The sequence below is a fragment of the Stegostoma tigrinum genome, chromosome 5 (assembly GCF_030684315.1).
Source record: "Stegostoma tigrinum isolate sSteTig4 chromosome 5, sSteTig4.hap1, whole genome shotgun sequence".
Taxonomy (NCBI): domain Eukaryota; kingdom Metazoa; phylum Chordata; class Chondrichthyes; order Orectolobiformes; family Stegostomatidae; genus Stegostoma; species Stegostoma tigrinum.
Genome location: NC_081358.1, coordinates 51,591,077 through 51,615,060, shown reverse-complemented (window position 1 = coordinate 51,615,060; position 23,984 = coordinate 51,591,077). Strand labels below are relative to the sequence as shown.

At 37.8% G+C, this 23,984-nt stretch overlaps 1 protein-coding gene across 1 annotated transcript in view; it reads right to left on the bottom strand.

Annotated features, from left to right (window-relative positions):
- Positions 1–4,112: 4,112 nt before the first annotated feature.
- LOC125451922 (antizyme inhibitor 1-like) overlaps positions 4,113–23,984 on the bottom strand; it is a 43,366-nt gene continuing 23,494 nt past the window's right edge. The window contains exons 4-12 of the mRNA XM_048529669.2: positions 21,197–21,373; positions 20,869–21,041; positions 15,482–15,616; positions 7,981–8,062; positions 7,377–7,457; positions 6,695–6,860; positions 5,564–5,682; positions 4,941–5,152; positions 4,113–4,820 (exon numbers count right to left, since the gene is read on the bottom strand). Coding sequence (XP_048385626.1) covers positions 4,691–4,820; positions 4,941–5,152; positions 5,564–5,682; positions 6,695–6,860; positions 7,377–7,457; positions 7,981–8,062; positions 15,482–15,616; positions 20,869–21,041; positions 21,197–21,373 — 1,275 coding nt within the window. The 3' untranslated portion in view covers positions 4,113–4,690. The remainder of the gene's footprint in view (positions 4,821–4,940; positions 5,153–5,563; positions 5,683–6,694; positions 6,861–7,376; positions 7,458–7,980; positions 8,063–15,481; positions 15,617–20,868; positions 21,042–21,196; positions 21,374–23,984) is intronic.

Here is a 23,984-nt window from a genome sequence, read left to right as displayed (position 1 = left end):
TAATATAAACTTTGATTTATTTCATTAGCCACAGTTGGAACACTTGTCTTGCTGACTTTTTATGCATTAAAGGAATGTATTTGTGATATTTTTAAAGTATCAGCCATTGCCTGTCTGCCATCCTACCTTTTAACTTTGGCTACAGTGGATTGGAAACAATTTGCCCTCCGTAGTTTACTTTGCTAAAAATAACATCCCAGTTCTGAACTGAACCACATCAATTTCAAACTTTAAAATATAAACTGCTATAGTCTTTTATATTTATATTAGAATAGAGTGACCAAATCAAACATTACTACCAACTAGGTTTACTCAGTTTTTGAAAACCAGAAGAACTGCTGTAAATCAGGAACAAAAACAGAAGTTGCTGGAAAAGCACAGCACATCTGGCAGCAAGGGTTAAGAAAAATCAGTGTTAACATTTCAGGTCTGGTGACCTTTGGATACTGCCATATCTGCTGAGCTTTTCCAGCAACTTCTGTTTTAGTCAGTTTTAATGTATGATAAATCCCTCATTATTACTGCAGCACCCTTGTTGCACACTCCTACATTCTTGATTTATATTTCCTGCTGCTTTGAACAATTAACAACTACTAAATATTTCCAGTCCCTTGTCATTTTCTTTTTTAGTGCCACCCAAACTAAACCCTCATCTTCAACTTTAAAACTAGATTCATCTTACACTACTGTATGGATGCACTCTAACAGAGCTACCTCACCACTTTTTTTAAGATCATACAAAACAAGAACAGGAGTATGCTTTGGTCCTAAGAGCCTGCTGTGCCATTCAATAGGATCATGGATGATTTGGCATTCCTCATATCTACATTCCTACATTACTTAGATATTCTTGATCAATCTCAGCCTTAAAAAATATACAAGTATTCTGCCTCACAGCTCCCTATGGCAAGGTGTTTCAAAGACTCACCATGCTCTGAGAAAAGAAGTTCCTTCTCATCTCATCTTAAATTGGTACCCCTTTATTCTGAGTCAATGCCTTCTGGTCCAAGACTCTCCCAGGAGGGGAAACATCCTCACAGCATTTATCCTATGAAATCACTTAAGAATTCTGTTTCAATGAGATCATCTCTCATTCTTCTAAACTCTCGTGAGTCCCAACTTGTTCAGCTTTGTTTGCTCACAAGACAACCCCTCCATATCAAGGATCATCTTGAATTTTACATACTCTTTGATATGTTGGTCCCAGCTTTGGTTTCCTTTTGCAGTTACACCTCTATATTGGCAATCAAGTGACACATTATTTTCTATTTGAGCTGACAATTCATGTTTTAATTGTGAATGCTGTAAATTCAGACAAAGCCCTTAATTTAAGTTTTTCAGCAAACTTTACATAAAATCAGGTCCTATCTGTTGGCGCATTCTTGAGTGTACAATCATTGATCCTTCCTGTCATACTCTATCATCTTAATTGCTACTTAGATCAATCATACCCCTAATGATCCCTTCCCCATCTATTTAATTCAAAGCCTATTTCCTCATTTATATAGCTAAATGTTTACTTTAAAACATGGTCTCTACATGTTTTGGGTGGTGTCTCAAAATCTCTATACTTCCTAATATAAATGGCATTCCCAATGACAACCCACTTCTCACATCCAGTCTTTGAACACCTTCGCCTTTCCAATCCACTTTACCCAATGCCAATTTGCATATAGTTCAGGTGACAACACTGAAGTTATTACCTTTGAAATTATTTTCTTGGGCCTACCTCCCCTTAAATTGCCTCTGTAAAACCTTATTCCTATCTGACCCCTCATTAGTACCTTCACAGACAATGACAACTGGATCCTTGTCCCACCACCCCAAGCTGCTCTTCAGCCTTGAACTGATATCCTGAACCCTGGTACCAAGTGGGCAACATAACAATCTGGATTACTGCTTTCCACTGCAATGAGTGGAGTCTAACACCACCACCACATTTTTTCCAATTCTCCCGATTTGACTGACTCCTTGCATTGCAATGTCATGGTTGGCCTGCTCATCCACATGTCAGTTCTCACTACAAGCTGCAAGAAAATAGAACCAGTCAGATAACCGTAAGAACAGTAATTGGCCAAGTAATCCTACCCAACAATGCATTGTCACACAGCTTCAGTCGCTTACTGCAGACCTCTGCCACGGACTGCCATAACATCAAGAGTTCCCACACGCTGCAGCTGTGACACATTACCTGCCCCATCACATCCATATACCTTCTATCGGTCTGTTCAAATTTTGTCTGAAAACATTCCCGTGAAACATCTTTGAGCTTAACTCTTGAAGAACTATACAAGGTTAGTTGTCGGTGTTTAGCTCAAGATATCGGAAACTGTTTTAACATGCCTATTGTACACTAAAGTACTAATGGTTGCATGCACGTCCCAAATCTTGTTCCAGACTGGATTTTGTAAGCCGTGCCTCAAAAGGTTTGTACAGTGAACCAGATTTGTCCTCATTTTGTGAAATAAGAAGGTGTTGTAGATTGTCTTAAAAATCTATGAAGTGAAAAGTTAGAAATATAGCCAAAGTTAATAAAATGCTATCAACAACATCAACTAATTTTTGTAGTGGATGGCATTCTCAAACAATTCCAGTTAAATATAATTGCAGATTGTGCAGTTCAGTGCTAGATTGAAAGCTTGTTACACAAGGTTGTTTGATAAATCTTATCTTGGAAATCAGATCAGAACTGGTTGCTAGAAATTAATTGCAATGATGAGGCACAGGGATTGAAGGCCACTGTGTAAGTACTTTAAGTAATTCTTGGAAAATTGTGTGCCATTTTTGAACAGAAAAAAGGAGTCAGTGTACTTTCATAAATTCATGGAATAAATTTAGCTGGCACCAAATTATTTGCAGCATTTAATATTGCATGTTTTCTGAATTGGTACAAACGAAGTTCCAAAAACAACTCACAATAAAAGGACCTGCTTGCCCTGCAGAATGCTAGAATTCCCCAAATTAAAACAGTGAAATTTCTAACCAAAGAAGGTTCAATTTTTCCAATGAAAGTCACTTCATATAGCATGAAAACTTTGTGTCAATTATGACACATCAGGCTTGAAGTGTTGATAGGGCAAGATACCTCATTCATTTCTCCATTTAGGCAAATGCAACTTGAGAAGTCCTTCAAATCCCACATTTTTGTTTAAATGCAGTTCAAATTTACCAACCTGAGAAAAAATTGAGATGGCAGGTTGTGTTAGTTTCACCTTGAAAAACAGGATACCTTGACCAAGAAATACAACAATTTTGAAAGATACACTCATTGTAACAAGTACACTAATCATTAGTTTTGACTTTGTTAAGTTGACAAGCCAAAATCATACATAGTTGGTGTAAATGCTTAATTTGTCTGTCAAATTCTTGGTTTGATTTTAATTTGAGATTTGAAATTACAACATAATTCCTGTTCCTAACATCTGCCATCTAACACTGATTGCTGCACTTGAGATGCAGTGGAACAAAGTCTTGAAGATCAAAACACTGAAATGCTGCACTTTTCTACTGCATTGTTGGTCATTACTTTTCTTTGAACCTTTGAATGAGGCAATTATTTCAATACAGTTGCTACCATGAAGGAGAACTGAAATTTAGAGTGCATCAAGGCTGGGATTTTTAGAATGGACAAGGTCACTTCTGCAACCATCTCAATTATTGCAACATGTGAACAATAAAACAACTTCATGAATAAGCAATGATAACAAATGTAATTCAGGCTTCAGACAATGTAACTGGAAGTCACGCCAACCTATTTTGTCTATAGCAATACATCACTGATAGTTATTGAATGCAAACAGAGTTAAGCCAATTTGCGTTGTACTCTTCCTTTGAGACAGTTTGGTATTTACACAATTGAACTTGCAATATTTATCATTAAATACATGATACCTAAAAGTGAAACTAACTGCATTAATGCTGTCTGTAAGGAATATTCAGGTGACCAACAATTGTTACAAAAAGATTTTGCAAACATGTCAAGCATTACTTGCAAAACAATGTTTTATGTTGATTGGTGAATGTATTTAGTATTAGCTCTAATCTTGAACAAGATCATCTTTGATCTGTAGTTTGCTTTCAGTATGATGCTTAATTACCATAAAAAGCCAAAATGAAGCTATGTAGTTTTATTGGAAATCAAAACAGGGACAATAGGATCATAGAAAGTTTGCTGCAATTTTACATTTATTAACTACAGAACAAAGCACATATTTTACACATCCTAAACATTTTACACATCAAGTCAAATTGCTCTGGTTATTCTGTTAAATGGGCAAAAAAACCTCAAGACATCTATAAGAATATCTGTATAAAAATTGTGAACATGTAAACTGTTTAAGCAGGGAACCCAATGATAGGTTTCCATCTCTTCCGAGTCATCCATTTTGTTGCATATTTTATTGTTGGTTTGTGTGGGGTGGGGAGGGGGGAGGTGGAAGGGAGAAAGAGAAAGTAAAAAGTTACATCAACTCGCAGGCTTCATTTCAGATGGTTAAAATGTTAATTTTTCCACATGACCACTTGTAGTTACTCTAGCTGATTTCTGCCTGGTCCCAATTAACTATTTCAAGTGTTCGAGTTAAAATTTAACAAAAAAAATAAAAACAAAGCAGGATTGTTCCACTGGTTGTCTTCCACATTGGAATGCCAACCAGACATGCGATTGAACAGAACTGCAAAATTCAGTATCTTAAGCACTGATGCCAGACAAACTCGCAGCTGGAAAGCCACCTTCTTGGTTTAGCTGAAAACAGGAAGGCACACAAGAGAAGTTCTTCACAGATGTTTCCAAGGTTAAACCAACTTCTTGCATCCAATACCTGAGATAAATGAGAGACAAACATGTAAAAGGCACCTAATTTTTCATCTGACGGATCAATTGGTTATTATTGAAGCCTCCATATCTTTTTTCATGGTTAAACTAAATTTTGCAGACTTACCAATCACTGATTGACATCACACAATAAACGGGCAACCTCTGGAACTCACTAAAAGCAGACTGCTCCAAAGTGTATGCTCCCATGTTTTCAAAGATGACCCAATCACCAACACTTAGTTCAGGTAGGAGACAGTGTTCCACAACTTGATCAAGCCCATCACAAGATGGTCCCCACAGGCTGCTGGCAAACACAGGCTCTCCTGAATTAGGCTTCTATAGTGAACGAAAGGAAAATGATCTGTCAGTTGCATCGGACCATCAGAGTTTCACAGGGAACGGCACTATAGAACTTCAATGACGGTCTAAGGTTTCATGCAAACAGTAATCTACAAACAAAAAACATTTTTGGCTTAAGAAAAAAATTGAGATGGCAGGTTGTGTTAGTTTCACCTTGAAAAAACAGGATACCTTGTCCAAGAAATACAACAATTTTGAAAAAGATACACTCATTATAACAAGTACACTAATCATCAGTTTTGACTTTGTTAAGCTGGCAAGCCAAAATCATACATAGTTGGTGTAAATGCTTACATTTGTCTGTCAAATTCTTGGTTTGATTTTAATTTGAGATTTGAAATTACAACATAATTCCTGTTCCTAACATCTGCCATATAATAATCTCACCTTGTGAAGAATTGGAATAGCATTCACAGTGCCAAACAAGCTGTTTGCAAAAGAGCCATAAACACCATCACTTATGTAATATATGAAGAATGGTTCATCATTCACCGAGGAGACAACCACTGAAAGGGATAAGGAAACGATTACTTTTCAGAATTTGGTTCTTGGCCACTGTTGCTTCATATAATTATTTCAAAAAAATGGCCTTGCTGAACTCTAAGCTCAGTAGTTTTGTACTCTGCACTTCTGATAAAAGTCAAATCAGTTCAGTCTGATGTCATATTCTGTCAAACAACAAAAGCATTCTATGGGAGATGAGTTTTAGAGGAAAGTTTAGAAAAACCTCACCAGTGTTAAAAACTCCCAAAAACTTGAGGCATGCAAGATTTTGCATGGAATAAAAGCAAAGTTAATCCTGAGCAATATTTCAATTTAAACCAGAAATGTTTAAAGGCATTAGATAATAGGGAAATGGTGGAATTGTGGAATAAGGCAAAGAAACATCCATGGTAATTAATATTTGGGATTGTATTCTGATCAAGCTTTTCCAATCCATTTGTGGCAGACTGGACACTGCTACAGAAGGAATTCTATGTTGCTAGATGAAGATGAGCTAAATTAACAAATCGGCCTCTCCTAACTCAGTTCGTGATTGAAAGCTTCTATTAGCCAATCTTCTTTTAAGTGAGTCAAAAATCCATGGTACAAATGCAAACCTACAACATGACACTCATTCAGGGAAATTACAATGCAAATTTCAGGGGTTTCCAAGAGGGTGATTAGAATTTAATTGATAGCAATTAGGATTATTCCTTTAGGGCACAGCAATTAATAAAACTACATCATTAGGCCAAAATACAAAGTACTGCCCATATTACATCTAATGTAGAAAATACTTTGAGAGATCAGGGACATTTCAAGTGGGGGGTGGGGAGGGAGGGGGAGAAACATTCTTTTTGATGCCAAAGAGCTGAGATATTTAAGTTATAATGAAATCCTAAAACTTAGCTTTGGAAACAAATGCTGAATAATTAATTAGAGTATCCTACGAAGGGCTATTATATGAATGGTTTATGAGTATAAACAGCATACTATTGTGTTAAATGTAACTCAAATGAGAATGCTTGGAATTACCTCCAGTCTGATCCTGTGAATCTCTTGCAACAGCTTTCTTGGCTACAATATTAACTGCTAGAGTGAATGCAGAATTCACATAGTAGCTACCAGGTTCAGCAATGATTTTAATGCCACTTTCAGAAGGAAAGTAAATATCAAGGAGTGGATTAATTGCGTCACAAACCTAGAATGGGAGACAAACTTGTTATTAAAATACAAACTGTATTCATACATTTGAATAATACACAAGTGACAGCTATTAAACCCATGAAATAGAAACACACTTGAAACAGGTGGCTTAATTTAAGAAAAAGAAATATATCTGCCTGTAGTGAAAACAACTTATTTTAAATATATCAAGCAGCAAATCAACATGGTCAAATATTTTTTCAAGAAGTTTGTTTTACAAACTTGTAAAAAGAAAAATTCAAACTTCTGAATGAATATTTTTGAAAAGTCATGTAGTTGGAATAGCCTATTCAGATCTTTGCTGATGCATTTCTGCAACCAAGTACTGGCAAATATGCAAGATTTCTGGTTGGATGCTCCTGTGTTGAGTGCTTATTGTAGTCAAGTATAGGGAAACTCAAGGTCCACAACAGTATCAGGGAATTACACATTGCTTTATTATTCTTTGATATAGCCACTTGAATATTTTATTTTTATACTCAGTAGTGATTACAATGAAGCTTTTTCATACCTTTTCTAGCTCTAATTCTCCATTTGTTCCAGAAAAACCGCCTCCAATGTCAAGGATATTCATATTGAAACCAAACTCTGCCTGAAACAGGAGAGCAGAAATCAGACAGTTTACTTAATTTTGCTTTGAGTTTACATTGCTATGTAAGCTGCACTTCCTGAAATATAAACACATATCACCATCAAATTAAACACAGAAAACAGGTGAACAAATCTTTTAACACAGCAGAAACTGGGAGTCATGTTTTAACTCAGGTTGCATGGAAGGATCATTAATTGATTTGATTCAGGTTGGGATGATAAACAGGAGAGAAAGTTTTCAAAATGGATGCTCAGGTGCCAAGGATGGGATCTGATATGTTACAAGACCTGTGTTACATTCTTACAATATTGAGTTTAATACAGTCAGTGTTATTTGACAGATGCTTTGATATCAGAAAGGATCCCTTAATGTGCTATTCACATTAGCAAAACTCAGTAAACTAACCAAATCAATTTCAGAGCAGCACCCTCTACTGAATAAGTTCAATATTGCGATGCAGCACACATTCTAACTGTGCTGTGAGTCATTCTCAGCAACTTCGTGAAATTTTTCAAGTACTTACAGCCATATCAAAGACACATCGAGCATCAGCCAAAGCATGTAAATATGCTTCCATATTGCCTCTTGAGCTTGGAACATGAAACCTGGCAATGGTACACAAAATAATACATGATTATAGGATTATGACAATGAGATCACCCAGTAATAATTTAGTAGTCCATAAACATTTGCAAACCTGGTTTTAAGCTTAATATTTATATCTGCTTCTTATATCATGCAAATACAGAAATACAACTTACTGTTTTCTCATTCCATTGTCAGTTTACATGTTGCTAAACTTTCTATGAAGTTAAATACTAACATATTTACCTCGAATAAAAGTGATTTGGTTCCATTTTTAAAAGAGAATTATAAAATCACCTAATTTGATTGGCAAACTGCAGATACAGACAACAAAACAACCAGAAAAATTGTATGTTGTTTACATGCTTCTCAGTCATATTGCCATAGAGAAGCTGAAATTATTCAGAGCAGGATGAGTTAGAGGGACATATTCACTAGAGTGATACCTAGAATTACTTCATTAATTTTATAATGAAGGGGAGGACAGGATGTGCATGCATCCACTGGAATGGAAAGAACTGAGGGGCGACTTGATTGAAGTACATAAAGGTCTTAAAAGGCCTTAACAAGGAGGACATGACAGGATACTTCCTTGTGGGCAAGACCAGAACAGGGAGGGCACAGTTTAAAAATTGAGGGGTTGCCCTTCATGACACTGATAAGGAACTGTTTTCCCCTGAGGGTTTGTGTGATTTGGCATTTTCTGCCTCAGGTGGTATCAAGTAAGTGAAGGCAAAGCAGATAGATTTTTCTTGTAGGCAACAAAATCAAAGGTTATCAACAGGAATTTCTGGAAGAATTCAGGTCTCGCAGCATCTATGGAGAGAAAGCAGAGTTAATGTTTTACAGTTCATTGTGAAAATGAAATTTCTGAATACTGAGAAGTGCATGGTAAAATAGGGCAAAGTCAGCATGGCTTCATCAGGAGAGGTCATGCCTGACAAATCTGTTAGAATTCTTTCAGGAAATAACGAGCAGGTTAGACCAAGGAGAGCCAACAGATGTTATTTACCTGGACTTCAGGAAGGCCTTTTGGAAGATGCCGCTGTGTAAGATAAGGCTCATGTTATTACAGCAAGGTACTAGCATGGAAAGAAGATTGGCTCTCTGGCAGAAAGCAGAGTGGGAGCAGCCAGTGACAAGTGGTGTTCCGCAATGGTCAGCATTGGGACTGTTACTTTTCACTTTATACATTAATGATCGAGATGAAGGAACTGAGGGCATTCTTGCTAAGTTTGCAGACGATACAAAAATAGGTAGAGGGACTGGTAGTATTGAGGAGGTGGGGAGGCTGCAGAAGGATTTGGGCAGGTTAGGAAGCAGCAGATGGAGTAAATCGTGGGCAAGTATGAGGTCATGCACTTTGCTAAGAGGGGTATAGACTATTTTTTAAATGGGGAGAAAATTCAGAAGTCCGAAGTGCAGAGACTTGGAAGTCCAAGTCTAGGATTCTCAAGGTAAATTGGCAGGTTGGATCAGTAGTCAGGAAGGCAAATGCAATGTTGGCAATTATTTTGAGAGGATTTGAATATAAAAGCAGGGATGTACTACTGGGGCTTTAAAAGGTTCTGGTCAGGCCATGTTGAGTATTGAGCGCAATTTTGGTCTCCATATCTCAGGAAAGATGTATTGACCCTGAAACAGGTTCAGAGGAGGTTCATGAGAATGATCACAGAAATGAAAAGCTTAATGTAAGAAGATGATTTGTGAACTCTGGATCTGTACTCAAAGGTGTTTAGAAGGCTGAGGAGGGATCTAATTGAAACTTACAGAATACTGAATGGCCAGCAGAGTGGATGTTGGGAAGATGGTAGGAGAGACTAGGACCAGAGGGCACAGCCTTAAAATAAAGGGAAAACCTTTTAGATCAGAGGTAAGGAGAAACTTCTTCAGCCAGAGTGGTGAATCTATGGATTTCATTGCTACAGAAGGCTGTCGAGGCCAGATCAATAAATATATTTAAGACGGAAATGAATAGGTTCTTGGTTGTCAAGCGGATCAAGGGTTACAGGGAGAAAATGGGAGAATGGGGCTGAGAAACTTATCAGCCATGATTGAATGGTGGAGCAGACTCTATGGGTTGAATGACTAATTTCTGCTCCTAAGTCTTGTGGACCCTCCTTCAGAACTGATGGTAGCTAGGATAAATTTGGTATTTACGCAGAAGATGGTGGGTGAGATATGGGAAGAGTAAATGATAGGTGAAGATAAAGCCCAAAGAGACAGAAAATCAGCTGGGCAGACAATGGGTTGATTAAAGGTCAGTCTGGGGGTATGAATAGGTGTTAGTGGGGTTGTTAGTAGCTGACAATGGGTTGTGTATGGTAGTAGCCCATGTGATGACGAGGCCTGGTGCATGGCGGTTGGGAGAAAGCCATGGAGAAGGTGCCTCAAGCCCTAAAACTGTTGAAGTCAAATTCAAATCAAGCAGATTAGTTATGTTCTTACTGAAGGGGAGAGTAAGCTTAAAAGGGTTGAATGACCGATTTCTGCTTTTAATGTCTGTGTAATTTTCAAAACCTCTATTACAACAGGTTTTAAAAGTGAATAAGGAATAACTATTCCCACTAATGGGTGGGTCAGTAACCTGAGGTGAGGGAAGAAAATACAAGATTAGAACCATGTGCTAGCTCACAATGTTTAATATTTGTAGCAAGTGCGTCCACTAAGTAAGTGAATAGTGTAGACACACTAGTTGTCAGTGCTAATAATGATTAGATGAGAAGATGATACTGGAGATCTGGATACAAGTTACTGATATAAAAATATCAGCGTGGACCAAACCCTATTTTTTTTTTTGTTTAAGGGCACAGGCAATTTTAGATGTGTAGCCCCTTTATTGTTATTTTTACATTGCCATGTAAGCACTTAGAAACCGATTTGTCCATAAACTGTGCAAGGACTTTTGAGTTGCTGAGGGAACAGAGAGAAAACTGGTGCTAACGCAAACCATGCACCTTGCCATCCCCCGCACCCAAAGCAAGTATTATAAAACTAAGCCTCTAGAATCTATTTCAAACCTTTCTGGCTTACAATTTTAATACAGGCGTGATAATGTGGAAGCAATAATAACCTGTCTCAAGTTATTAATACTGATTTGTAGATGTTTTTATGGGGCCCCTAATTTCAGAGTTCATGAAATGTAAGTTTAGATTTTCAACAACTGTTTGACCATTTTCAGTTTTAAAGCTTTTGTGCACTAAGCAAACAAAACAAAGCAATTCTACAGGCTTTGAATATCCATTTAATTATGTCATTTCCCTCTTCATGCCTAGTTCTATAAACTTTGTTCCCACTTTAAAAATTTTTTGGAAGTGACTGAATGCATTGAAAATGGCAGAATTAAACAACACACCGAGACATGTTTATGTTTCTAAGCTAGATTTCCATAAGAGGATGTTTTCACTGAGATGGTAGTGAATCTGTGACATTCTTCACTGCAGAGGGCTGTTAAGGCAAAATATTTAAGTATATTCAAAGCTTAGACAGATATTTAATCAATAAGGAAATTGAGGGCAATTGGGGGGAGAAAGGAGAGTTGAGGATCATCTGTGATCTCATTGAATGACAAATCTAATGGACAGGAAGCAAGGAATTGGTACAGGTGGGGTATTCTTATGTTTGCAGACTGATCGTGGTGTTCTGTCAGAATAAATGCTGCGGCTTCTGCTATTTACATTCAAAATTAACAACTTGAACGAAAGACAAAGAGTAACGTATGAGTTTGCAAATGTTAAAAAGCTAGCTGAAACGTGCGCAGTAAAGAAGAAAGGAGAGGAAGGGTGCAAAGAGAAACACAGATTAAGTGACTAGACAATAAGATGGGACAGTATAATGTGGCGGGTGTGTGAAGTTCCTCATCTGGGTACAGAAACTGAGAAGTAGGACGTTTTCTGAAAGGCATGAAAGATCTAACTGTTGACGTTCAGAGACACTTGGATATGTTCAAAAAAGAAGAAATAATTAGCATGCAGGCACATAGGAAGGCAAATGATTTGTTGGTCTTTATTGTAACAGATTTGGTGTAAAGGAATAAAAAAATGCCTTGCAAAAATTGGAGAGCTTTAGACTGCCCAATCTGATTATGTACAGTTTTGGTATTCATACTTAAGCGAGGACATACTTGCATCAGAGGCAGAGGAATGAAGGTTCACCAGGTTGGTCCTTGGGTCAACAGCATTGGTTATAATGAGATGGGTTAAATTGAACCAATGTTTGTTGGAGTTTAAAAGAATTAGGATGATTCCAGCGAAACATTCAAGATTATGAAGGGACTTGACAAGGTAGATTATTGTGACCTTGTTTCTGCCGGCTGAGGAATCTGAATCACGAGGGCAGAGTCTCAGAACAAGGAGATAGTCATTTAAGACTGAGAAAGTTCTTCAAAGGACAGCACATATTCGCAATTCTCTGGGCGAGAGAATTACAGATACTCCTGCACTTCCTATACTTCCGGAAACAACATATTTTGGTCTTTCAGGAAATCACTACTGACTAGCCCAATATGATCACCCGCCCTCATCCACCCCAAAATCAACTGGAAAAACAAGTTAAACGTTCTTCACTTTACACGTAAGCCAAAGACCAACATTTTACTATGAGTGAAGTAAATCAGATGATATAAGCCCCAGAAAGTTAGTTTACAGAATTTATAGTGTTGCATTTTTGCAATTGCTTGTGCAAAGAAAATAAGTTTAAATTACAAATTTTCTATGACCATAAGGAAGCAAAACTATGCATTCTAAATACTCATATGGTTATGTAGTGTCTATGCTTCCTCCACACTTGAGCTGCAATGTCATTTTAGTTTATCTTCTATTTTGCCAAAACATGGTCACATACCAAATCGAAAATACACGTTCATTTTCTACCAATGGCATTCTCAAACAGATAGAAAGGGGTTTGTGAATTGACTAAGGAGATCATCACATTTTCATTCCTGTGCGCGGTTATTTGGCTTCCACTTTGTATTTTTTCCCCAGTCTCAAGCTGCATTATTTTTGAGTGAAGTCATTGTCACACAATCAAGCTTTTGTTTCAAAGAGTAGGGTTATCCAATCTCAAGCAAAAAACTGGAGTCGGTGGAGAATAATGTATTTCTTACATAGTGTAAATATCAATATTGAAAATGGCATAAACAAAGCAAAAGTGCTCCAACACAAAGTTCATTCAATGATGTACATGAGGAATAAGAAAATGACCAGAGAAAGGGTAGGGCTGATAAGGACCGTCAAGGGAATTTGTACATGGAGCCTAAAGAGATAGCAGGGGTCCTCAATGAATACTTTTCTTCGGTATTCACAACCGAGAGGAACCTAGTTGTAGAGGAGGACAGTGTGAAACAGGCTGGTAGGCTAGGTCGATTATAGTAAGGAAGATGTACTAGGAATTTTGAGGAACTTGAAGATAGATAAGTCCCCCAGGCCTGATGGGAATTATCCAAGGATTCTACAGGAAGTGAGGGAAGAGATCGCAGGGCATTTGGCGATGATCTTTTCGTCCTCACTGTCCACAGATATAATGCTGGAAGATTGGAGAGGGGCAAACGTCATTCCCTTGTTCAAAAAAAGGGAATAGGGATAACCCTGGAAATTACAGGTCAGTTAGTCTTGCTTCAGTGGTGGACCAGTTATTGGAAAGGGTTTTGAGAGATAGAATTTATGATCACTTGGAAAGGCACAGTTTGATTTGTGATAGTCAGCAAGGATTTGTGACGGATAGATCATGCCTCACAAACCTAACTGAATTCTTTGAAGAGGTGACTAAACTTAGATGAAGGTACAGCAGTGGATCTGGTATACATGGATTTAAGTGAGGCGTTTGACAAGGTTCCCCACGGTAGCCTCGTGCAGAAAGTCAAGAGGCATGGGATAGGGGGAAATGTGGCAGATTGGATTCAGAATTGACTGACCCCTATAAGACAAAAGGGTGGTAGTGGACAGAAAATATTCAACATGGTGCTCAGTTAGGAGTGGTGTACCACAAGGATCTGTCTGGGTCCTCTTCTATTTGTGATTTTTGTAAACGATTTGGATATCGGAATAGAAGCGTGGATTAGTAAGTTTGCGGAGATACAAAAGTGGGTTGAGCTGTGGAAAGTGCAGAGGGCTGTTCTAGGTTACAAAGGGACATTGGTAGGATGCAGAGCTGGGCTGAGAAGTGGCAGATGGAGTTTAACCCTGAAAAGTGTGAGGTGATTCACTTTGGAAGGACAAATTTAAAAGCAGAATACAGGGTTAACGGTAAGATTCTTGGCAGTGTGGAGGAGCAGAGGGATCTCGGGGTTCATGTCCCTAGCTCCCTGAAAGCTGCCACCCAGGTGGACAGGGTTGTTAGGAAGGCATATGGTGTGTAGCTTTCAATAATAGAGGGACTGAGTTCAAGAGCTGTGAAGTTATACTTCAACTATACAAAAGCTTGGTTCGGCCACATCTGGAGTATTGTGTCCAGTTCTGGTCACCTCATTATAGGAAAGATGTGGAAGTGTTGGAAAAGGTGCAGAAGAGATTTACCAGAATGTTGCCTGGAATGGAGGGAAGGTCTTACGAGAAAAGGTTGAGTGTGCTAGGGCTTTTCTCTTTAGAATGACAAAGGATGAGAAGTGACTTCATAGAGGTGTACAACATGATCAGAGGTATATAGATAGAGTGGACAGCCAGAGACTTTTTCCTCGGGTCGAGGTAGCTATTATGAGGGGACATACTTTTAAAAAGTGAGTGGGGGTAGATACAGGGTAGATGTCAGACGTAGGCTCATTACTCAGAGTGGTCGGGGCGTGGAATACATTGCCAGAGAGGGTAGTGGAGTTGGCCTCATTCGGGGCATTTAAGCGGCTATTAGACAGGCATATGGATGATAGTATAAAGGTAGGAGTGGAGGTTAGACAGACCTTAGGGTTTAGGGTAAAGGTTTGACACAACATCATGGGCCGAAGGGCCTGTAGTGTGCTATACTGTTCTATATTCTATACAGAAGTGCCTGTAAGTACAATCATCCAGTTCCAGGAAGCTGATCTACTTAGAAGCTTCAGCCTTTTCATGCTCCCAGTCTGCAAAAAAACTAGTCAACTGAGAGAGCAACCGTTCCCAGTTTCCCAGGGCCAGAGCTTCATGGGAAAATAGAAATCAGATAAAGAACCGTACAACTGTTCAGAAGTCACTATTTGTATTCCCTTTCTCCAATACATTGCTGATCCAATTTCTCAGATTTAACTACCCCAAAGAATTACAGGTGTACAACAGAAGAAACAACAGAAATTTTACACCAGCTAAATAATAAACATTGAGCAAGTTGCACAGATCATAAAAATACAAGTCTGTGCCAAATTTTAATAGTAAAAGTTTAATATCTTTCACTCAGGAAACATTAATATATTACTTAGTTTCATAATATACCACTCATGTTTCGTATTATTGAAATAAAAATTTGGTACTGCTCACCTGACACCAACCACCTGAACCCCTAGATCTTTTGCAGATTCCAACAGATGTCTACAGTCCTTCAAAGTAGCTCCAAACTTCAGACCCATCTCATTTTCTTCACATGAATCAGCAATTGCAATGTCTACCAAGAGCCTAAAAGAGGAAGATGATTGGGGCACAGTTGGTTTACATCATCATATGTGCAGCTTGAAGACTGTCAGTAGCATGAAGATTATGCTGGCAGGGGCTCCCACTTCCAAGCTCGGAACATGAACCTAAATAGAAACAAATCCTGCACAGGAGAGAAAACTGGTGATTAGGGCCTAGACGAGTAGCTACATATGTTGCAAAGGACATGAGGGGAGAAAAAATGCAGCAAGTCAAGACTCAATTGTTTCATCAAAAGAGTTGACTAGGTGCTGTAAAAATCCATTTACGAGCATTGAACACTAAAAACAACTGTTTCAATTAGAAAAACGCACAGAGTATAACTGCTGCTGGTTAAGATAAATTACTTTGTTAATAACGAAACATAAACTGACCTAATCATTTCTACTGCTCCTGCTCATCGGCTGAAGTGGTATGGCAACATGTCAGTAGAGTCTTAAAGTTTTACTAGGTGTCCCATACTTAACAACCATCTACATGCCTTTTGGAAGGTAAGATTTTATGAATACCTATTACGGACATGACTGAAGCTTCCAGGTTTCCCGATAACAAAACAGCATGTCAATGGATATTGTACGGGCTCAACATTTAGAATGGGTGCCAATTGCTTTCTGGTATCTTGGTGCGTATTTCAGCACCAGCTATGCCTTGAAGAGAGGAAAGCAAGTAGTTTTCTGTTTTACAAGTTTTAATAGCTAAATAATAGATCTTAGCAAAAATGTCATTTTAACAGAAAGTTTGCAAGATCACTTCTCACCCAAGATTGCTTTTGTTGGTTTGAGTATAATTTGCTTTTTAAAAACTGTATTACAATGCACATTAAGTTTTCAGCATTACCTAGCAACTCACTATCCAATTCTGAAACATTTATCAACTATGAGGAGGCCACAGTTACAAATAGTTTTACTAAGAAGTATCAAGGACATTCAGCAAAACTGCATAACTTTACAGTGCAGTCAGTTCTGGGTATCACAAGGCAGACTGAGTACCACTAATTTAATTAACTTCAAATAGAAAAACACTTCCCAATCAAAATATTACAATAAAACTAGAAAATTTGACTCCTGCTTCCCAGGGTCCATATTCAAGTGGCATAAAGTTTTTTGCTTACCTTTGCTTTTTTGATGACAGACTACAGAGATTCCCTTAAGGTTGGAAAGTGCTGGGAAAAACTCAGCAGGTCTGGCAGTCTGTGGAGAAAGGTACAGAATTAACATTGAGTCCAATTGTTACTCCTCCCCAGAAGTGAAAGGCTTTGTTCCAAAGAAGAGACAAATTGGACTCAAAACATTAAATCTGATGCTCCAAGATCCTATAGAATGGATTTACCATGGCTACTCCAATTATTATGCTGATCTACCTTGCTTGCACATTCTTCAGACTGTGGGAGAAAGCTGGAGCACCCAGCAAAACACAGGCAGACACAAGGAGAAAGAACACCACTGTGTGGAGTTTGTACAAAGTTAGAATTTTAGAACTGAACCCAGGTCCTTGGAGTTGAATGACAGCAGCGCTAATGACTATGCTACACTTCCAGACCTGCTAAGCTTTTCCAGCACTTTTGGTTTACATTTCCGATTTCCAGCATCTCTCAGTTGCTGAAATGAACATTCACTGCTCAAGCAGGTACTCTCAAATCTGGATGCTCCAATTGATTTGGTGAATGACACTTCCCCAGCACAATCTGAATATTTGGTACTGTTTTCTGACCAAGAAACAGGCAGGTTACAATCCAATTTTTGGTCCAGATTTTATTGTCCTTCATACTGATTCACATATAATATTTGTATGCGCTTGGGATGAACACTTCATTCTGTGAAAATGATTGTATTAAAGATTTATGGGTATCTATAGCTAACATGACATTAAGTGAATTCTATTCCGTTGCACGAGTACTGTGTCTGAAAGGAATCCTGGCTCACTGTTTCACTGATAGTTTATCCTGAGTTATTTCCTTGGCAGTTTTACATTCACTTGTAATATAATCTTAAGTTTTCCTATTGGTTGTTATATAATAACACTTCCAAGTTCTTGAGCAGATCATAGCACTTTTGTCACTTTTACCAATCCTCGACAGGATACGAGTCTAATGGCAATAAAAGGCAGAGAACAATAACTGCTGAGAAAGATTTTAAAACAACAGTTAAGAAAAAATCATTTTAATGATTTTTGTCCTTAGAATGACTTTTGTCCTTAGAAGTATGAATTTACAGGAAAAGGTGAATTAAGTTCAGAAGAATATTAATATTTAGACACATTCTGCACAAAATGACACTAATGGTAAAAAACCCAGTAAATAAAAAGGTGTGGTTTACATAATTGTTCTAATTCTTTCAATTAAACTACATTCCATGTTACGATTGATAACCCACCGGTAACAAAAACTTGCAAACAATCTCTTCTCAATACACTGGTTTTTGTGATCATTAACTTTATTTTTGCAAATTATGGCTTAGAAATCAAATGCTTGAGATTTTCCCCCAATTTGGATAATTTTTGTAATAGACAGTTTATATTCAAAAACATAACACAATGATCAGCCTAAGTGTGTAATCACAATTATGGAATCTAGACTCTACATTACAATGATAACAGCTACTTACTGACACCCAAGCAATGTATCGATTCAATTAAAAATAATACTATCAAGAAGTGATAAACAGCAACACTATGATGCTCAGTCTGAAATTCAAAAGGTGACCTTGTCCTAATTGAAAAAAAATCACTCAAGAAGTGTTTTGTGGGATGAAAATTCTATATTTTTCTGTTTCAGTAGCTGGATAACAAAACTTCTTGTATAGAAGTCATTATTATATGCAGTTCCTTTAATACCTAAAGTGTAAATGTCCCTATAGAACAGTTAAGACATTAGGACTGTTGACACAAACATTGCTTTGCGAACCTATTCATGCAGCAAACAGTTCTAATTTTGCCATCCACCGCGGTACTAAACCTTCCAGGAGTATGCAGAAACATCAATGTCTCCACTGCCTATTCCATAGCACCATGTTCATATTCCAAATTAAGGACTTTGGCCTCAACTCACTGATGAATTCCTATTGTTGTACTGGTCCAATTATGTTTCCATCAGCTCAGTTTTTTTAAGGAGGTGAAATCATATCCAGATTCAGACAGGAATGTAGGCAAAGTTAATGGAATGCAAGATCATTGTAACCCAATACTAAGGGAAACTGTATAGGAAGATATACCACAGATAATTAAACAAGGAAAAAAATGGTTAGGTTGTTTATTGCATAAATATATTACCCATTATCATCGTACATGAAGCTCAAATGTAACACTAGTCTCAGAATGTGGAGTTAGAAATGAGGCAAATGGGAGCAGACAATAAAAATAAAGAATTGTAGCAAAAAATTACGCATTGCTTTGATAAAACAATACGTGGAAAGCTGTGCATGTTATGGTCTTTATATTTAAGGAAGGCCATACTTGCACTGGAAGGAGTAGAGAGAAGGTTTACCAGATTAGTTCGGCATTAGAGGTTCATTCCACATGGTTGTGTAAATTGAGTCTACATTTCCTGAAGTTTAGATGAATGAAAGGTGAGCTCATTGAAATGCCAATTTCTGAAGGTGCTTGACAAGGTAATCCCTGAGGTTGGTTGTCTGGCTAGGAAATCCAGAATTTGTGGGCAGTTTCAAAATAAGGGAAAGATTAGATTCCCTACAGTGTGGAAACAGGCCCTTCGGCCCAACAAGTCCACACCGCCCCTTGAAGCATCCCACCGAGACCCGTCCCCATATATCCTACACACACTTGAACGCTACGGGCAATTTAGCATGGCCAATCCACCTAGCCTGCACATCTTTGGACTGTGGAGGAAACCGGAGCACCCGGAGGAAACCCACGCAGACACGGGGAGAATGTGCAAACTCCACACAGACAGTCGCCAGAGGCTGGAATTGAACCCGGGTCCCTGGTGCTGTGAGGCTGCAGTGCTAACCACTGAGCCACCGTGCCGCCCCCAAAAAGGAAAGTAAGTTCATTTATGACTGAGGAGAAATATCTTCACTCAAGATTTATCTGAAATTCTGAGGTCGAGAATGTCCATTCTTGAATGTACTTAAGGCTGCAACGGGCAGATTTGGGGGGCTCTTCGGGAAACAATGGATGTGAGGAATGAGTAAGAAAGTGGAGACAAACACCAGTCAGAATCATATGGAATGGCACAGCAACTTTAAGGCTGCATGGTCTATCCCCTGCCATCCTGATACTGCTCAAAACCTATCTTAAGTTTACCCAGAATTTAAATGGCTATTGACTGAAAAGGATAACTGTTCTACTTTCTGTAGATACCGAATGTTTCAAGCACTGTCTGTTCTAATTTCAGATTTTCAGCATCTCAGGTATTTTGTTTCTGTACTGCATTGGATGGTTCAGGTTTTCTGTAGAAGCAGGCACTAAGCACTATTTTTTTAAAAAAACTACTGACCAATAACCATAAAGCTTGCCAATTCTTTATGTAGGATATTAAGGTAGGTGCATTTCTATTCAAAACCAATTGCAGTGTGATACCAGGTTCACTCTTCCGGTTTTTCAAAAGTATTACATGAACCGTCACCTTACCTAATAAAATTTGTATTTCTGCGAAGTATAAATATTTAATCATAGAGGCTACTATTTAAAAACTGAATTTATAACTCCTTCAGTTCAGTCTACGTTGATGTTTAGATTTTAAAAATTTGAAACACAAGTTAAGATTAGGTTTCAATTTACCAATATTATAGAACAGTTATGCTCTGGTCCTCCAGGAAGCACATCAATTAATCTATTTTAACTTTCAAAAGAGAAACAAGGTTTCAAGGCATTTACTTTAGACAGAAGAGCTTAATATCCATTTCTGCACAACACTGACAAAGAAATAGAAATCATTTACAAAATTGTGGAGAAGGTCCAGTTTTTGTTTTACAATAAACATTGGCAGAGTTTGTCTTCATGCTTTGAATCATAATTCTCAGTGGGAAAAGAGACTCTTCAAGTGACACCACCTCAACAGCCAAATCCATTCATGCCCATAAAGAAATGCAACCCACTGTTTAAAATTTATGACTCAGATTTTAGTTAATAAATTGATAACATGCACAGGGAATGATCCAATCTATTTTTGAATTGCACATTAAAATATACTGTCTAATCACAGCATCACAATGGAAGAATATTCCAGTTACTTGTTAAACAATCTATACTACTTATTTTTGTTAACTTTATACACTTACTTGGCACTGCGATGGTTACGTGCAATTTTCAGAAGTTCCGCATTGTTATCACAGCTCATGACATTTATTCCCTTTTTAGCTGCATACTTAATCTGGGAAACTTGTTTGCATGGGTTTGTGTAGATAATATTTTCAGGTGTTACTCCAAAGCTTTGCACTAGAGTTATTTCATTCTGAGAGGAAATAAATTAGGTATTCAGGCATTAGAACCTCCACCTTCAGTTCTCTAAATTTTTAACTAAAATTATATGAAGAGCATTACTGGACTACCAAATGCAAATTTCTCTAAAATTAATGCAACATTAACACAAATTATAGTAATTGTCACCTTGTTTGCACAAGCAAAACCAGTTCCAAGAGCTGCCAAAACTTCAATTACAGAGTGACTGCTGTTACACTTAACCGTGTAAAATGGTTTCACATGTGTCATCACATTCTTCCATCGAATATTCTTCTTGACAACATTCCCAAGATCAGCAACAAAGAAGGCATTCCTTTCAGTTTGCTACAATTGAGGAATTAGAAAAGCATCAGTTACAAAAAATAATTAGAAAGAACTGTATGGTAACCTGGCTTGTTACCTGAAATAGTACTCTTCGTGATTGTTAGAGATTACAGAAATAAAATACTAATGGCTCAACTGATTATGGATTATAATTTATCAGGATAGAAACAAATGGAATGCTGGAGAAACACGAGGTCCGGCAGACTGCTCTAAAATCATATCGGACTGGAAACATTAACTGTTTGTCTCTCCACAGATGCTGCCAGATCTGCCGAGTTTCTCTAGCATTCAGTTTCTCTCTAATTGCCAGCATTCACAATATTTTGCCAAATTCCCACATAGGTCAGATTTCTATTTGTTGAGCTGGCTGGTTTCAACTGGTCAATTCAGAGCACCAGGCAATCCTTTGGAAATTAGGACATGAAAAGAAAGAAGTGCAAGGTTAAGAGTTTGGGAGTGGTACCAGCTGGATTGCTCTGAACAAGAGGTGACTGGAACTCAATGTGCTAAAAGGCCTCCTCTACTGAAGGTCTTTCGATGGTTTAATGAATGTCAACCCGGTATGGATAGGAATTTTTAAGGTATCCCCCTTGATCCCTAATATCCATCGAGAAGCAAGAGTAGGTTTACGTATCAAGACTTCCAAAATGAAGGTAGTTAAGGAGCAACCTTGTCTCCTGGTTTAGAATGTCACACTCAGTCACACAAATCAGAAAATGGGGTATGCCAGCTTTCTGGTGCTGCTAACTTCTGTCCATTATAATTGCATTAAGAACTGGGCTCCAAATGTCTATTCTTCTATCCAGGGATAGAGAGGGAAGTAAACAAATCTATCAAAAAAGTAATGTCTGTTTAAAAACTCAACCTGGACGTAGCCAGAAAGCTTCTAGCTCTGAATAAATAACTGGAGCAACATGAATTTTCTCAACTGGTAAGCTTGGGCACCAGGTATTACCAAACCTAACTGGTTAGTCAAGAATCAAATTAAGTCCAAATTCACAAGTGAAGTTATGAATCTAACAGCTACAATTTAGACTAATAAATACAAATTATCTTTATAGGCTACCACTTGTGTGGCAGAAAATAAACTGTACCTTTAAACTATTTAAAAATGTGAATGGAAATCTTTAGAAGCCAGTTGAATTAACATAATATTCTTAGACAACTGAACAATTTAAATAAATTAAATCAACTCAATATATTGTTCAGACAAAGGATTTTTGTGCCTGTTGTTTCTACAACACTTGTATTAAAATACCTATACTGAAACAACTCAAAGGGTCACAATATTTGAAGTAACAAATGGCATTTCTTTATGGAAATACAGTTTCCAGGGCAGGGGAATGGATTGTGTAAATTGTACGTGAGTTTAGAAAAGTCTTATCTCTTGTTGGTAAATGTAACATTCTAATCATTAAAAGTATGCCTCAAAAACAAACAGTCCACAAATTACCATTTTTAAAAGTTGAATTATGGGTTGTGGACATCATTGGTTTGGCCATCTGCAGGTGCCTTGGAGGGCAGTTAAGAGTAACCACGTTACTGTGGGTCTGGAGTTATATGTAGGCCCAGACCAGGTAAGGTCAGCAGACTGACATTACTAAAGGACATTAGTGAGCCAGCTGGGTTTTTAAACAGCAAAACAGTGGTGACACGTTTATCACAAGACTTTTAATTCCATTATCTGATATGGGAAAAACAATATAAATGGTATAGTGTCCATACCACCAGAAGTGGACTTCTCAGATTTGCCAGTCGGCTTATTGACAACATAAACTCACCGTAAGATTCTATTACAGAAACAGTAAACGATTTTAAAATTGCTTGGAATTTAAAACATAAATATAAGCGTTAAAATGGCTAAAATTATTAAAAATAACCAAGGAGTTCCACAAATCCGAATTCAGAATCTTTTCCTCCCCCTCCCACGACCACAAAATGTCCATTTATAGAAACAAAGCTCAGAAATTGTAGATGTTGGTAAGTTCGCCAAGCTGGGAGGTTTGATAGGTGTCTACCAGAAGAAGCAAAAACCAGACCATATAAATTTGAACTGGCACAGGACAACGGCACTTCACAGGAAGCTCCACAGCAATAAGGAAGGATATCACCTTGTAAGGGGATGAAGAGTCTGTCAAACCTCCCAGCTCAGCGAACATACCAATATCTACAACCAGCACCTGAGCTAGAAATCTTCACTCAAAGCCTGAAGCTCAGAAGTACGCAATTGAGGTCATGTTCTTCTTGGCTTTTGCAAAGGTAACCCAGAAGTAATACCATTGGATACATAGAGCTTTGACTTTTACTTTGTTTCAAATATTCTCATGTTCTCTCTAAAAGCTAGAATGGCTTCTGTCTCACCTACTCACTGAAGCAAAAGCACACACCAAGCCACTGAGTGATGTTTCCTCTGACCTCTTTTATTCATGGATCATTTTAGATTACTAACCCTTTACAATCGACTTTTGAACCCGAGTGTTTAATTAGTCTTGGTTTGTCACCCTATCAAAACCTGCCATGGTTTCTAAAAGTCAAAATTTCCTCAGCGTTTTTCTTCCACTCAAATTACTTGTCATTATTAGTTTTCACTCAGCAGCATTATACTTACAAA